The 15,202-nt window shown below is 40.8% G+C and overlaps 1 protein-coding gene across 3 annotated transcripts in view; it reads left to right on the top strand.

Annotated features, from left to right (window-relative positions):
* Positions 1–15,202, top strand: part of MCC (MCC regulator of WNT signaling pathway) — a 341,462-nt gene that overhangs the window by 95,392 nt on the left and 230,868 nt on the right. Inside the window, exon 1 of one of the 3 annotated variants that reach the window (XM_050945634.1) lies at positions 394–980. The exons of the other annotated variants lie outside the window; for them this stretch is intronic. Within the exon in view, the coding sequence (XP_050801591.1) occupies positions 924–980 (57 nt within the window). The 5' untranslated portion in view covers positions 394–923. Of the gene's footprint in view, positions 1–393; positions 981–15,202 lie in introns of those variants that run through there. 3 annotated transcript variants of the gene reach the window in all.

Below are 15,202 nucleotides of genomic sequence, written 5' to 3'. Positions count from 1 at the left end.
TTCAAATGATTTATTTTTTTATTAATCTAGTTATATCTGCCCTAATTTTTTTTAAATTTTAATGTACCATGTAAAATCCCTGGCTTTCAAATATAGCTTCAGGTTCACTTCAATTTTTTGAAATCATAAAGAAACTCATTTAATTGCATATGGAAATAGGGGAAAATAAGAATTTAGCTACATGGCTATGCTGGTAACTTTTACTGTTTGTATGCTTACCTTGTAGTTTTGGTTGCAGTAATTAGTGTACAGAAAGCTGGAAAAATGCCTGCAATTCCAAAATGAACTCGGTACAGCTCTCTCCTTCCCCTCCCTTTCTCCTTTAGCACCTCCCCTTTAGCTAGAAGCAAGACAGCTGTGTTTGATCATAAACCACTTACAACTCCAGGCTAGTGGATGGGGAAACTTTAGCGTGAAGTACAGCATCAGTTTGTCTCGGGGTTTTTCCCCCCTTCTAAAACCTTAACAGTACTTTGATTGTGTTCTGGCTGTGAATTCATCTGAAACTTACCAGATAGTTGCCAGGATATTAAACTTCTATGGGAGATGCCCTCAAACCTAGCTGGGGAAAGGGCAGTATAAAACTAGAGGCAGAGCTGAAATGCAGGTTTCACATGGACTTGGACAGTTTTAGTATCCAGGAGATCATTAGTGACTGTCTGCATTCTCTGTGACCCTGCACTCTGCAGCTTTAATAAGTCTCTTGCAGAAATGGATTGTTTGTGAAATGAAAACCAATTTGGCTCCTTTAGAAGACCTTGCATCATTAATTTAGGTTCTATAAATGTTAAGTGAAAATGGCTGTCTAGAGCAAAATGTGCAAGACAGAAAAATCTTGGAGAAGAAGGGAGTGTTGAATCTATTGAGCAAAGCTTGGAAGCATTAAAATCTGTAGAAATAGCCAAGCCCTGAAAAGTCTAATCATGAATTCTGGAGTTGCTATGAAATATGGAAATGACTCCTCTGTGGAGCTGAGTGAGGTAAGCAGTTTCAGTATCCTTGGGTTTTTTTGTTTTTTAATGCTTTTGTTTTTTAAATATAGTATTAGTCTCTTTTTGGCTTTCAGTCTTCAGGCACTTCAATTAAAGATTAATAGAATGTATTCTTGTTCTAACTTGCAGTGCTAGTCAGGAAATGACCTGAACTTGCTTCAGTCAGAAATAAGTGGTAAAAGGCAAATGGTTGTAACTCTGCAGAGACCTTTTTTTATGTCGTCCTGCAGCAAGGATTCCCCCACCTTCCCGAGTGCTGCATTTATATACACAGCATTCCTCTTTGCAGTGGGTAAAATACACAGTGATCCCAATTGAGATTAAGCAGATGGTTACTAATTTGGAGAGGATGGTGGAAAACAAACAGCGTTATTAAGCCAACAACTTTGATAGAATCGCATGATGTATTAGATTATGTTCAGCCAAGGTAATGCTGTTTTTTCAGATTAGATTAATATTATTTTAGTTGGGGGAAGGGAGAGGAAATAAGCCACTGGGACTTTTACTTCTTGCAGCACAGTGTGAAAAACTGCTATATTTATTACTTACTGTTGTAGGTGTGTCTGTTTCTTTTATGCTCTGACAGCATTATGTTTTTTAAGCAGATTTGAAATTAAAGCCTCCTCAAGTATTATGCAAATATTTAAACAGTTGTTCTAAGCTGCATATTTTACAGTTATTGAAATGCCTTGGGCATATCATTCAAGTAGCTTTGATTGGACTGAAAATTTCTGATATTGGTCACAACATACAGCCCAGAGCGTCTTATTGGGGTTAAAACATGGTTTTAATATTCCACAGAATACATTGTCTTGCTTTAAAAAAATCCTTTTTCCTCTTTTGACATACATTTAATATGCCATGCAGTTTATTTCTTTTATACTGTGTCTTATGAAAAGCATCATATAATGTTTCACAGAAGGAAGGAGACAAAAGAGTAAATGGTTTAGAGAGTTAGCTGTATGACAGTGATCATACCTAGGAAAAAAAACTATATACCAAGATAAAGAGTGGAAATATAAAATGAATAAGGAAACAAACAGGCATTCTAGCAGACCAGTGAGAGTGAGGGTCAATGGAACACTGTGGAAAGGGCACAAGTGAGGAGTGAGGGTCCATGTCAGTGTAGAATTATGCAGTTCAGGATAGGAACCAGTACAGTTTAAATTTTTATTTAAATTTTCTTCCATGATAAAAGTGCTGTGCGTATATTTTATTAGTCTTTTAAATTATAGAAGTTCCATTTCATTAACTCTGTGTGGATCTTGCAAAAGGGAACTTAAGAATGAAGGTCTTGTCAACTCAGCATAAACACTAAAGATCCCTGGATGCTTTTTGTAGAGTGGGAGGCTGCCCTGATGTCCTTGGCCAATACTAACCCCCTTCTTCTAGCTTTTAGGCAGTACTATATGCTTGCTGGTTGATGGAGTCCATCCCAGGATAGTGGGGCGTGGGGTAATTTATTTTTATATGTTATATAGCTTTGGGATGAAAGGTATTATAAGCTTGATTGCTTTTTTAAATGAGAGCCTGTTCTTTTTACATTACCTGTGTTAGTGCAACAGCCGTTTGATTAGCACTCTGACCATTCTACTTTTAAATAGGATTGTGCACTTCTGAAAGCTAGTCATATTCCCACTGAAGTCAAGGTGGCTGTTGCCATTGACATCAGTGGGAGCAAGATTATGTCCTTCTTGTTTGTTTGCTTTTCAAGCTAGTTCAGCAAAACCTCAAATGTCTCCCAATTTTTGTGTATGTTTTGGTTTTATACCTGTTTCAAAAGTAAAAGTTTCAAATCAGTGCAGTGTCTTGGCAGGGTGATGCTAGAACGGTCATCCAGAGCAGACAATATTTAACTATAGCAATTTCATTGTGTTGTATTGCTTTGGAATGTTGTTACAGGTTAGGAGTTCATTTTATTCAGTTACTGGGTGGGACTTTAAGTCATATTAAGATAGTTCTTCCAGTCTTGTATTCAATGATTTCACCTGGAATTTTGACACAGGCAGCCCTCCCACTCCGAGTATCTGCGATGGGAGGAAATATCTAGGGAATTCTGTGATCTTTCACTCTGGGAATTTTTTTAAAATTTAGCTGTCCCCTATGCTTTGATGGAATTGATTACATTTGTGTTCTAGAGCTACTGAGACAGTTTGTTTGCTCACCTCTAAATTTAAGTGACACACACAGCTCTTTTCTTCCCAGTAGGTGTGATATGAACAATAGGGCCTCCAAGGCTATCTTTTTCTTTTGGCTTCCTCTTACCAGTTCTCCTCGCCATCTGTGAAATATTAATTTTTTTTGCAGTACTTGAAAGATGTAAAGTGTTGTGTAAGTGCTGTTTGTATCTTTGGTTTGTGTCCATGTTTTGTACCTATTCTTTTGGTCTTGCTTTCTCTCCTGGCTTTCCTTCCTGCTTATGGCTTTTGTTTTTGCCCATTGAGAGAGAGAGAGTAGCATCACAGTCATTTAGAGAAAATGGCTGCACTGGGAATTTTCCTAGGATCATACAGTCTTCGTGAGTTTTTCGCTCTGTGGCCATCTCCCTACTTGCACTATCTAGTGCATCTGGTTTGGTGAAAAATATGGCAGTAATGCACATAATTATGTAGGGAAGTTATATCCTCACTTCAATTATTAGAACTAGTGGATAATGTAGAAATCTCTGAACATATACTGTGTGTGTGTGTGTGTAAAATTAATGCACACATACCTTTCTGTGTGTCAATTGCACAAAACAGAAGGTAAAAATTAATCATTATCCATACAGTTTGCAACGAATGTTTTTTTTTTTTTCCCTGAGATTTCTGCCAGTATTAGGAAAAACTGACAAAAATCTGCCCCTTCCCCCACCATGGATGCAAAAGTGTGTGTGTTTTGCTTTTGCTTTGCAAATAGCATGCTGATCTAATCTCTGATTTTTATTGTAAAGGTAAACAAAATCTTGATATCTAGTTGATATGTCCTTTTCCTTTGTTTGCCTTTTTCCCCCAATGAAGTTCACACATACAGCAAGGAAAACTGATTTCCATGGTAAGCCAGTCATGTTCCCATCAGAGCAGTATGATTTCAGTGATTGCTGATCTCCAGAGTTGAGGTTGTCAATATTGGTGCATATATCAGCAGCTTCTCTGGTTGACCCTCTTCCTCTACCCTCTCAAAAAAGAAATTTGGGGTTGGGCGGGGAAAGAGACATTAGGAGAGGCTGGTCTGAAAAATCTGTGCTGCCACTCGTCAGAATGTAGGATAGGCTTTGTTAACGTTGTAAATAATTCATAAGGTCCAACAAGGCCTGGTTGTAGTATTGTGAAACAGGCTAGCTGCTGCCAGTGCTGTGGTGTGAAGCATTATTTGGAGAGATTTCACTTTGAGGTTTGATCAGTCGGGAGATAGGACATCCAGAATTAAATAATCACTATTCAGATCCATGTGTTTAGGCCAATGGTACCATTAACTACTGAGTGTAATACACAATGTGTTCTTAAAAGCTGACATCATGAATACCGCTTAAGCAGTTTGTTACAGACAACCAATTAAGTGCAGAAAAATTATTTGCAGTTACAAAGGTAACTGACCCACCCTCCCCCTCGGGTTTTCACAATGTTCGAAGTGGGGCTGTACTTCAGAATGTTCCCACTTTTTTGCAGAATACCTGGATGAATGTGCACAGTGAGATTTTATTCTTACATAGTCTATTTCCATATATATATGAAGATGGTGGTTGTTTATGCATGTGCTTAATTTTACTTCCCACTGAGTAGTCTACAGTGAGATTACTTGCTGTAGTAAAGTTAAGCACGCACATAAGTGTTTGCAGGATTTGGGCCTTATCAAGTATATATTTAAGGCCCAATTCTGTCCTTGGTTATATGCAAATGATTCCCGTCAAAGTCAATGGAAACTGTGCGCATCTGCCAAAGGCAGAATGGGGCCCCAAGAGAGGTTTCTGCAGGTATCTCATTTTTACAAAACATTCGTTTTTTAAAATGTGGTTTGTTTGTTTTATGTGGCCATTTCCTTTTGCCATTTGCTCTGTAAACTGTGATAGGGACATCATTTCTCTAATGGGTATGTTCTTTCTAAAGCACCAAATTTTAAAAAAATCCCTTCTCAGGTACATAATTTCTTCCCTTTGCTTTTCATTACCTCTGCTTAGATTTCTGCAGTTCAGAAAATTAAGGTTGCTGCTTGCATTCTTGGATACAAGTGTCCGTTCTTTAATCACTTACAATGCTAGGGACAAACTATTTAATCTATGCACTCCTTTTAAAGGAGAGGGAGAGAGAAATTTCACCAAAGTGGTGTTTGAATACTATCTCCCCCCCCCAGGGATTTTTTTTTTTTTTTTACTATTATTATTTTTGGTGAGAGGAGGTAGAGGAGTGAGGTCTCTGGAGGAGAACAGCACATGGGAAGAAGGATGACAAAATTCTATACATAGTACAAGATATGAAGAATGAAAGGGACAGTACCAGGTTTGATGGAGTGAAACAAGAACCCATGACATAGGGATGTCCTTCAGAATTTCACATTTGTATGTCTACCTCACCACCACTACCCTAATTACTCCTGCTTCAAGAAAATAATAGAGTAACAAAAATGCAAAGGATGAGGCTGCTCGAGTCATAAATGCAACCCAATACAAAGACATTGCTGTGTTGGGCCAGAGAGTGGAGCAGATACAAATGAGGGAGCCTGACATGGGTACAAGCCCCATTGGCAAATACAGCATTGACAATTCCCACCCTGCTGTATTTTCTGTAAGTTTTCACTTCTTTTTAGGATATGATTCTGCTTGCGTTAGTGCTGTAATGTACATGTGGGGAACTGGTAACAGGTTTGTACGTACTTCAGGTTGGAAATAAATCTTCTGGCCTTATTTTTGCCTTCTGAGATTTGAAATCTTGTGTTTGGCAGTCTTGCTATTGGACAATCAGAAAGCAGTCTGAATCCTCATTGGTCAGGCTGTAATGGGGTGGTTGCAGTGACATAGTACTCCTTTACAGGCATAGTGACTTCATCTCACATTGGTTTCCCCCTCTCACCCCACTATCTAGCCTGACCTCTGGTAAAGAAAAACAGTATTAAAGGTGTACAGAGATTGTATTAAAAGGCAGCATATACTGCATATTGGTATGTAGGAGAGATTAGTTTCCCACTGTACTTAGAAGATAAGTGTTCTAGTACTCGTTGATAAATTGGTGATACTTGTATTTACATAAGTTGAAAAGACCTTAATTTTTTGTTGTTTACAAATGACATTCCACTGTTGGGCAGACCTGACCCTTTCTGAGAACACTTTAAACACTGAAGAATAGATGCATAACTGACCCTTAAGGTAATAATAAACAGCTCATATGTTTCATATCTATCAAAGCTAAATGCACTGGTTTATTGACTGTTAGAATGACATTACATTGCATGTCATGTAAAAATGACTTTCAAACAGCAGAAAGTACCCACCAAATTTTAAAGCATCATTTCTGTGGGTCTGGTCTGTGTACCTTTTGGTTCTCATTGATCTACAATATATGCCAGGAGTTATCAAACTTTTGTACTGGTGACCCTTTCACACAGCAAGCCTCTGAGTGCGACCCCCCCGCCCATAAATTAAAAACACTTTTTTATATATTTAACACCATTATAAATGCTGGAGGCAAAGCGGGGTTTGGGGTGGAGGCTGACAGCTCGTGACACCCCCCCCCATAATAACCTTGTGACCCCCTGAGGGGTCCCAACCCCCAGTTTGAGAACCCCTGGTTTGCACTAACATGGGGCTACGGATTTTATTCAGATAATCGGGAGCTCAGATAATCAGGGCAGGAGCAGCAGTGCAGGAAGCCTTCTGCAGCCCTGCTGTTGCAGCCCTCCTCCCTTCCTCCTGTGACAGCAAGCTGTAGAGGGCTCCCTGCACTGCTGCTCCTGCTCTCTAGATTATTGCAGGCGCCAAGGGTGGAGTTGGGGAGGTTACAGTCCTGAGAGGGCAGGGCAGAGCAGAGACCTGGGGCCAGGACTCTGCTCTGTTGTGCCAAGACTGCAGTCTTACCTGCACCTAAATCCTGCAGGATTGGGTGTCACCGGCCCTGCGGCAGTGCAGGGAGCACATAGGGTATGTCTACACATGGATAAAAGACCCATGGCTGGTCTGGGTCAGCTGACTCAGGCTGCAGTGCTAAAAATTGGTCTGTAGATGGTCTCACTCAGGCTGCAGCCTCGCATGGTCTCGCACCTCGGGCTCCAAACTGAGCTTGAACAGCAATTTTTCAGTCCTGAAGTCCTGAGAGTCCGAGTCAGCTGACCCAGGCAAGCCACAAGTGGTGTTTGGTTTTGTTTTTTTTTTGGTTTTGCTTTTTTTTATCCCGGTGTAGATGTATCCTCAGTCCCATGACAGCAGCGCTGTAAATGGCTCCATGCACCACCATAGGAGCCATTCAGCAACAGAGTGGCCTCTCTGTGGCTGGGAGTTTCTTTGTTATTCAGACCTCTGCATTATCCAAATCCCTTCTTTGTTGTCCCCCAGCATGGAGAATGAGGCAGGGATTCGGATAATGTGGATGATCAGGTAATAGAGTTTTGGAAAATCGGGCGTATACTGTATTAAGAAGTGCTCAGCATCTCAAAGTATTGGGTCTGTAATTTGCGTTTTATATGTTAACTGCATAGAAATTTCTTTTCCTGTTTATCCTTTCTTCCTTCAAAATGTCTTTTTAATTTTTCTCTCCTTCGGTTATACACGTTAGGCAAGCTTCTGCCCTCCTATGTGAATGTTGAACTCTTAGGGGCCACTAATGACTGACATTAGTGAGCGAACTTCTCATCTAAGGGTCACATTTGGCTCTTTGCATTTCATGGGTAGTTTATCTTAGCCTGGAACTGAATATCCTGTACGTTAAATCAGATTAAACAAATGGACCTGATTCATTGCATGATGGAACTTGCACATTGAATCACGGTATCGTATCATATATAGAAGGCCAGAAGGGACCATCAGACCATGTAGTTTGACCTCCTGTATGTCATAGGCCACCAAAAGCACCCAGCCCATCTGCACGCAAAGCCCGACAACTCCAATTAGACCAAAGTATTAGAACCGTGAGGAGGCTACGGCTACGTGTACACTATAAGCTAGTGCCTGTGTTCACATACTTGCACTAGCACCATGAGTATAAATAGCAGTGTAGCACTGGTGGTGGCAGCGCAGGCATGGCTGAGCTGTGCCAAATATTTTCCCATCAGTTTCAGATAGGGTTGTATTCCCCATGGCTCCACCGTGCCGCTACCGTGGCTACGCTGCTGTTTGTACTCCTGCTATTGAGAGCGAGCACAAGTATGCATACACGAACAGCGGAATTACACCCCAAGCTTGTAGTGTACTTGTAGCCTAAGCTACTGTGTGCCAAAGGAAGAGAACAGATGCACCAAGGCCCTGCAGTGGCAGAGGATTGATACCCAGTTAATTCTGGAAGATGACCCATGTCCCATGCTTCAGAGGAGGTGTGGCGGGGGGGGGGGGAAGCGAGGTCACTGCCTATCTGACCTGGGGAAATGCCTTTCTGACCTAAGGTAGGGGCCATCAGTTACACGTAGAGCACGTGAGCAAGAAGCAGCCAGCCAAGCATCTGAAAGACAGAATGTTCTGTGTCACCTTAGAGCACTGGTTCAGCTTCCCTAGAGACAGTGAGATGCAATTTGCACCCTCTGTGCCTTTATGGGTAAGGTAAGCCCCATATCTTTTCTATTTGCTCCACTATGTATTGAATGGTAGGATTTTATTCAAGGTTAAACCTTATAAAGGATTCAGTGTTAAACCCTTTCAAGATTGTTGTCCTAATGAATGCTTAGACAGCAGAGAGTCAGTATAACCACATCACCTAAAGAGTTATGGTAGATCTCACATTGTTGCAGATATCCAGTTTAAGGAGGGGATTCAAGCAGAGAATCTTAATGGTAGAGCTCAGGGATGGTAGCCAGGAAGTCTGGATGTAACTTGCAGATCAGATAAACTTTAATCCTGGTTATTCATAACTTTGCTAAATCTAATTTATTTTTATGCTTTATTGTGATCACTTATGATGCATTGCATAGATGAAAGTAAGTATCCTTTTAAAAGAGGGGGAGATGAGACATTCCTGTGATGCCTGTGTACACACAGTTTATTAACAAATTGTCTTAGTCAGGCTCGCTTGATGGTATGTTATCAGGGTGCTGTGCTGCCAATTTAGAAATCTGGGTTAGAACATGAGCTCAGATTCTTTATCTGTCTGAGGGGTTGCATTTTTGGCATGACCTGTGCATGTCATTTCCCGTGTGACTGATGCATAGTATTTCCGGTGTAAAAACCATACAAACTTCAAAGAACATTTACTTTCTGGATTTGTGTGAGCTGCTTATCAGGCACACAGCGTTTCAGGCTTGGATGTTATTAAATTGAAGTACTATAAAAAGATTACTCAAATGCCCAGACGCTGTCAGTGCTGATAATGCTATTCTCCAGACTCCTAATGAAAAAATGGCAAAGATTATGTAACTTATCTGCCTGATATTAAAATATTTCCAGCTATTAAGACAGAAAATTTGAAAAAATGCCCCTGGCCTGGAGATTTAATAAGGACAAATGCATATTGGGAGAGTAACATTCACAACATACTAGATTCCCTAAATGTTTTTAGCAAGGTTTAATGTTTTTATCCCTAGATCTATAGTGCCAGAAACTCATTACTTGGGAAAGGTTCATTTTAGCTAAAGATTAAGAGGTCCCCTCAACCTTTTGAGGGAAGAGAAAATCATGGTTTTAAGTGATCAGCCCTGGAGCTATCAAGGCCCAAACCAAAGCTGGAGGATGGTGTCTGTGGTTCAGAATTTGTTTGTTTGTTTGTTTGCTCTGAGCTGGATGTGGATTGCAGAGTTACCAGTTTGCAGAAATAAAATTGTGGATGAGAAGAGGAAGGATTTGGATATGAAATTGGATGATTATTGTAAGGGTATAGTGAGATGTTGATTCTACTGTGGTACAGTAGACTGATGTAATATTAAGACACAGAATGTGTTCTTGTTGATATGTCACTGCTGTTGTTTTCAGTCGGTTAAGAAATGTTATTCATGATGTGACACTGTGTATCAGTTAAATTTCCAGTTTGTACTTGTGTGCTGGGAACTGTTGATTTCTAAACAGAATAGGAAAACCTGTTGGAGCTCCCCTTTAACATACAGTAATATGTTAGTGCAAACACACTCTGTGGGGAGGTATAGTGATCTCTGAATTTGAGGATTCTGTGTGAAAGAGGGAGGTAGATTTGGATAGTGTTGGTGACTTAATTTCTGAGACATGTGGAGGCACAGTGCAGTAATCCGATGTCAAGGTTTGCCATATAAATGAGTCTTCTGTCTGCATCTCTGGAGATATTTAAGAGTAGGTTAGATAAATGTCTATTAGGGATGGTCTAGACAGTATTTGGTCCTGCCGTGAGGGCAGGGGACTGGACTCGATGACCTCTCGAGGTCCCTTCCAGTCCTAGAGTCTATAAGTCTATGCATGTATTATTTAGATATTCTTTTTAAAAAAACCGAATAACTTTAGAAGTGTTCAGTAAGATCACATGGTGGAGATCAACTCTGTTGTGGACTTCTAGGATTAAAATTTTGTAGTTAAATATTGATTGGATTTATTTTTTATGATTGAAGTAAATTTTCTAGTTCAATCATGCCAAATTAAAAAACATTGAGCAAATATATTCTATACATACATTCTGTACATACACTGAATTTTATCTTTATAGATATAGTTGTGTACATAGATGCAATAAATTATGTATTTATTGTAAAGTTGAATAAATTATACTTTTAAAATTATTACTATTGCTGTTGTTACAAATAACTGCTACTAGAAAGATGTAGTTTTTTTAACCTAAGAATTGTAAGAATGTTAAATTAATCCCTGTTCTATTTTCTCTGGGGTTGAGGTCTTGACTAGAGGGAGGCAGCATGGTGTGGTAGATAGGGCACTGAATTGGGACTCAGCAAACCTGGATACTATTTTCTGCTCTCCACTCGTTTATTTGTGTGACTATGGGCAAGTCTTTTCCCTTCTCTCTGCCTCTGATTCCTTCTCATCACTCTTTCTCTGTTTATATTTTAAATTCTTCTGGGATAGTCCTGCCCAGAGATGCTCTCTCTTTAGGTGTTTGTACAATGCCTAGCACAGTGAGGCCTGCAGGCATTATGGGAATAAAAATAATAATATTTCTGCTCATTGAAGGATCCCATGGTGATCAGATTCTAAATCTGGCAGTATAATTACCCCTGCAACTTAAGCTGTAAACAATGGGGCAGATCCTCAGTGGGTATAAATTTTCATAGCTATGAAAATTCAATGACACTGTGATAGTTTACATCACTGGTAGATCTGCCCCAGTATACTTTTTCATTTCATGTTCTGAAATGTTGTACAGTGTTGCTTTGTGCTGTTGAATTGCATTCAAGTTCCATGCCTTAATGTTTATGTTAAAAAAAATCTTTATAGTACATTGCAAATGTTTGCTGTACAGAATATTTTAAAACTACATATGTAAGTATTTGGATGTAGCATGTGGACGTTATTTTGAGGTTGAAAAAGGAGTGATTGTTTTGTTGATATTTGTGTTTTGTTTTTTTTTTAAACTAAATTTTGTACCTTAATTTTGCTATGCATCTACAGTGGCCAAATATGTCTTCAGTTTAGGATGGAATAATTCTAACCCAGATATATGGGTAGTTGGTGTTATGTGATAATTCAAGAATAACTGTCTGTATTACTTGATACTTACCAATCTTGTGTATTGATGACTTTTTCTAATACAATATTTATTTTGAAAACATATTTATATGGGTACATATTTCTATTGCTCAGTTGTCAGTAGTAAATAAAAAAATACAAATTAGTTGGTGAGAAAGTAACATTATTGTAAAGAACAATTAATGTTTCCATCGCAGTACAGACAATGGAGAAAAAAAGAAAATGGAACCAGCTTATACCTATTAGAGTATCAGCTTTGTCCTGGCGTATTAAATATTTATAAACATTAATACAGTTTCCCAAGTTTTTGACATAATATTTAACCTTAATGCTAAAGTTTTTTTTAAATCTAAAATAAATAAGCAGACTTGTGTGTGTATATATAGACTGCCATTATTCATTCGCTGTCATTGGCATGATAAAAATATATAATTCTTATTGTATTATAGGTGGGGCTGGAAGCACCGGCTCTTATTAAGATTGTCCAGCGTTTCCCATTATAAAGATACTGGTTTCAGTTGCTTATAACTTTTCCAAACTTTAACCATCTAGGTTGAAATTTTTCAAGCCAAATGTCTGTCTGAGGCCAGAATTGAAAAATTACAGCCAGAAACGGCTCTGATTCCAAGAATAAGACTAGTGAAAAATATCTTGTTTGACAGAATTTAACATGGGCAAATCTTTTCTTTGGAAATATCTATCACCTCAAAGCTTTGGAGAAGGGACTTGAAATTTTTCAGGAGTGTGGCCTTCGTGTCAGCGATATTTCTTTTGCCATACCAGTGATAATCTGCCCAGATTTGCCTAAAGTTATAAACTTTTGAAAAATCGCAGTTCACACATGGTCACTAGAGATTTGCAAGAGCTTAATAGTTCTTAAGAGTTCTGAAGAGTCCATCTGCACCTAGCATGCTCCAGCTCGTGATTTAGCAGGAGTTACTTGCAGTTGCAGATCTGGGCTGCTCAGAGTCAGGCTGGGGCCAGGTACTGGAACTGAGAGCGAGGAGTCTGTGCTCTCCTTCCTGGACCCAAGCGATGTGGAGGGAGAAACTGCCTGATTCACTTACAGATGGGCCCAGAGATGGACCTGGAGTAGGAAGGAGTCCATCTTCGACAGGGTTTCTCAAACAAGGGTCTCCGCTTGTGTAGGAAAAGCCTCTGGTGGGCTGGGCTGGTTTGTTTACCTGCCCCATCTGCAGGTCTGGCTGATCGCGGTTCCCAGCGACTGCGGATCGCTGCTCTGGGCCAATGGGAGCCGCTGGAAGTGGCATGGGCTAAGGGACTTACTGGCCGTCGCTTTCAGCAGCTCCCACTGGCCTGGAGCAGCGATCGGCCAGACCTGCGGATGGCGCAGATAGACACACTGGCCTGGTCCACCAGGGGCTTTCCCTACACAAGCGTCGACCCCTGTTTGAGAAACCCTGATCTATGACTAGAGGCTGGTAGTACAGCAGGTGGGGAAAGGAAATTGAGAATTTGTGGGAATGGAGGACATTATTTGCTGGGCAAGGAGCTGGCAGAGGGAGACAGAGAAGAACAAGTAGCTGGCTGTAGAGAGGGAGACGGAAACTAGTGGAGCGAGTGGAAGGAAGCAGTGGCGGCTCCAGGCACCAGCACCCCAAGCACGTGCCTGGGACGGCAAGCCGGTGGTAAGCCTATGGGAGGTCCACTGGTCCCATGGATTTGGTAGCAATTTGGCGACGGGTGTGCCGAAGCCGCGGGACTGGCAGACCTCCCGCAGGCACGCCGCTGAAGGCTGCCTGACTGCCAAGCTTGAGGCAGCAAAAAAGCTAGAACCTCCCCTGGAAGGAAGACCTCCAATGAGAAGTTAAAGTGCGGAGGACTGGCTGGGCAAAGAGCTGGTGGGAGACAAGGGGAGATTAGATGAGGAACCCAGGGAAGGGAGATGAGGACTGGGAGCCAGCAGGAACACGGAATGTAAGCAGGGGGTCCTGTGGAAACAATAGTATGTGATCATGTGATTAAAGACCGTCTCATACTCCATATGCACAATGAATTATTCCAACCTTAACACTGGCATTTTCTAACTTTTGAATGTTCTCAAGCCCACCTGACCCCCTGGACTTGAGAGCCTGAGCTTCAGCCCAAGCTGCAAAGTCTATACTGCTGGTTTTAGCATGGTAGCTCAAGCCCTGCTAGCACAAGTTTGTCTGGCTGAGCTGGAAGGCGCACTCCCAATACCTAGTAAATACCTAGTAATGCAGAATCCTCTGCATTTTCTTGCCACCATGCTAACCTGTACGCACTGCTTGGTAATAGAATATAGTCTGTTGTCAGTGTCAACCTAAAGTCTTTATGTAGAACTTCTTGTTGCTGCCTCTCTAAATATTGGCTGTGCTGTATCGCAGCTAGCAAAGGTTATGCCAATTAGTGATGCTGCTGTTGTGATGTACAGATTTATTTCACTTTTGTTGTTCAAACAAACTTATATTGGTCCATCTTTTTGAATCAAGCAGTTCTTTATAAATATAACCTTTCCCTTCTCCCAGTATATGTCTAATATTCTGGTTCCTGCAAGAGCAGATAATTTACTTTTAGAGATCCAAATTATGTTTGAAATTGCTAGTGCTGAAGATATAATAGTCATGTAGCTCAGCATTTTCCCTATAAAGCTTCATGCATGTGGCCTGGTCTACACTATGCGTTTAAACCAATTTAATGCTATACCCATCCACACAAAGAGGCCTTTTATATTGATATTAAGGGCTCTTTAAATCGGTTTCTGTACTCCTCCCCAATGAGAGGAGTAGCGCTAAAATCAGTATTACCATATCAGATTAGGGTTAGTGCGGCCGCAAATCGACGGTATTGGCCTCCGGGCGCTATCCCACGGTGCTCCACTATGACCACTCTGGACAGCAATCTGAACTTGAATGCACTGGCCAGGTAAACAGGAAAAGCCCCGTGAACTTTTGAATTTCATTTCCTGTTTGTCAGCTTGGAGCTCTGATCAGCACAGGTGGTGATGCAGTCCCAAATCCAAAAGGAGCTCCAGCATGGTCTGTACGGGAGATACTGGATCTCATTGCTGTATGGGGAGACAAATCTGTTCTATCAGAGCTCTGTTACAGAAGACGAAATGCCAAAGCATTTGACAAAAATCTCCAGGCTATGATACAGAGTCCACAGCACAGTGCTGCATGACATGCATAACAGAAAGCCAAAGAATCAAATGGATGCTCATGGAGGGAGGGAGGGGGTACCGAGGACTCCAGCTATCCCACAGTCCCCGCAGTCTCCGAAAATCATTTGCATTCTTGGCTGAACTCCTAATGCCTGTAGGGTCAAACACATTGTCCGGGGTGGTTCAGGGTCTATCTCATCAATTTACCACCCCTCCCCCTCCATGATAGAAAAGGGGGAAAAATCGTTTCTTGACTTTTTTATATGTCACCCTATATATACTGCATGCTGCTGG

This window comes from Gopherus flavomarginatus, chromosome 3 (assembly GCF_025201925.1).
Source record: "Gopherus flavomarginatus isolate rGopFla2 chromosome 3, rGopFla2.mat.asm, whole genome shotgun sequence".
NCBI classification, from domain to species: Eukaryota; Metazoa; Chordata; order Testudines; family Testudinidae; genus Gopherus; species Gopherus flavomarginatus.
The sequence above is the reverse complement of the archived record's forward strand: the minus strand, read 5'-3'. Positions and strand labels throughout refer to the sequence as shown.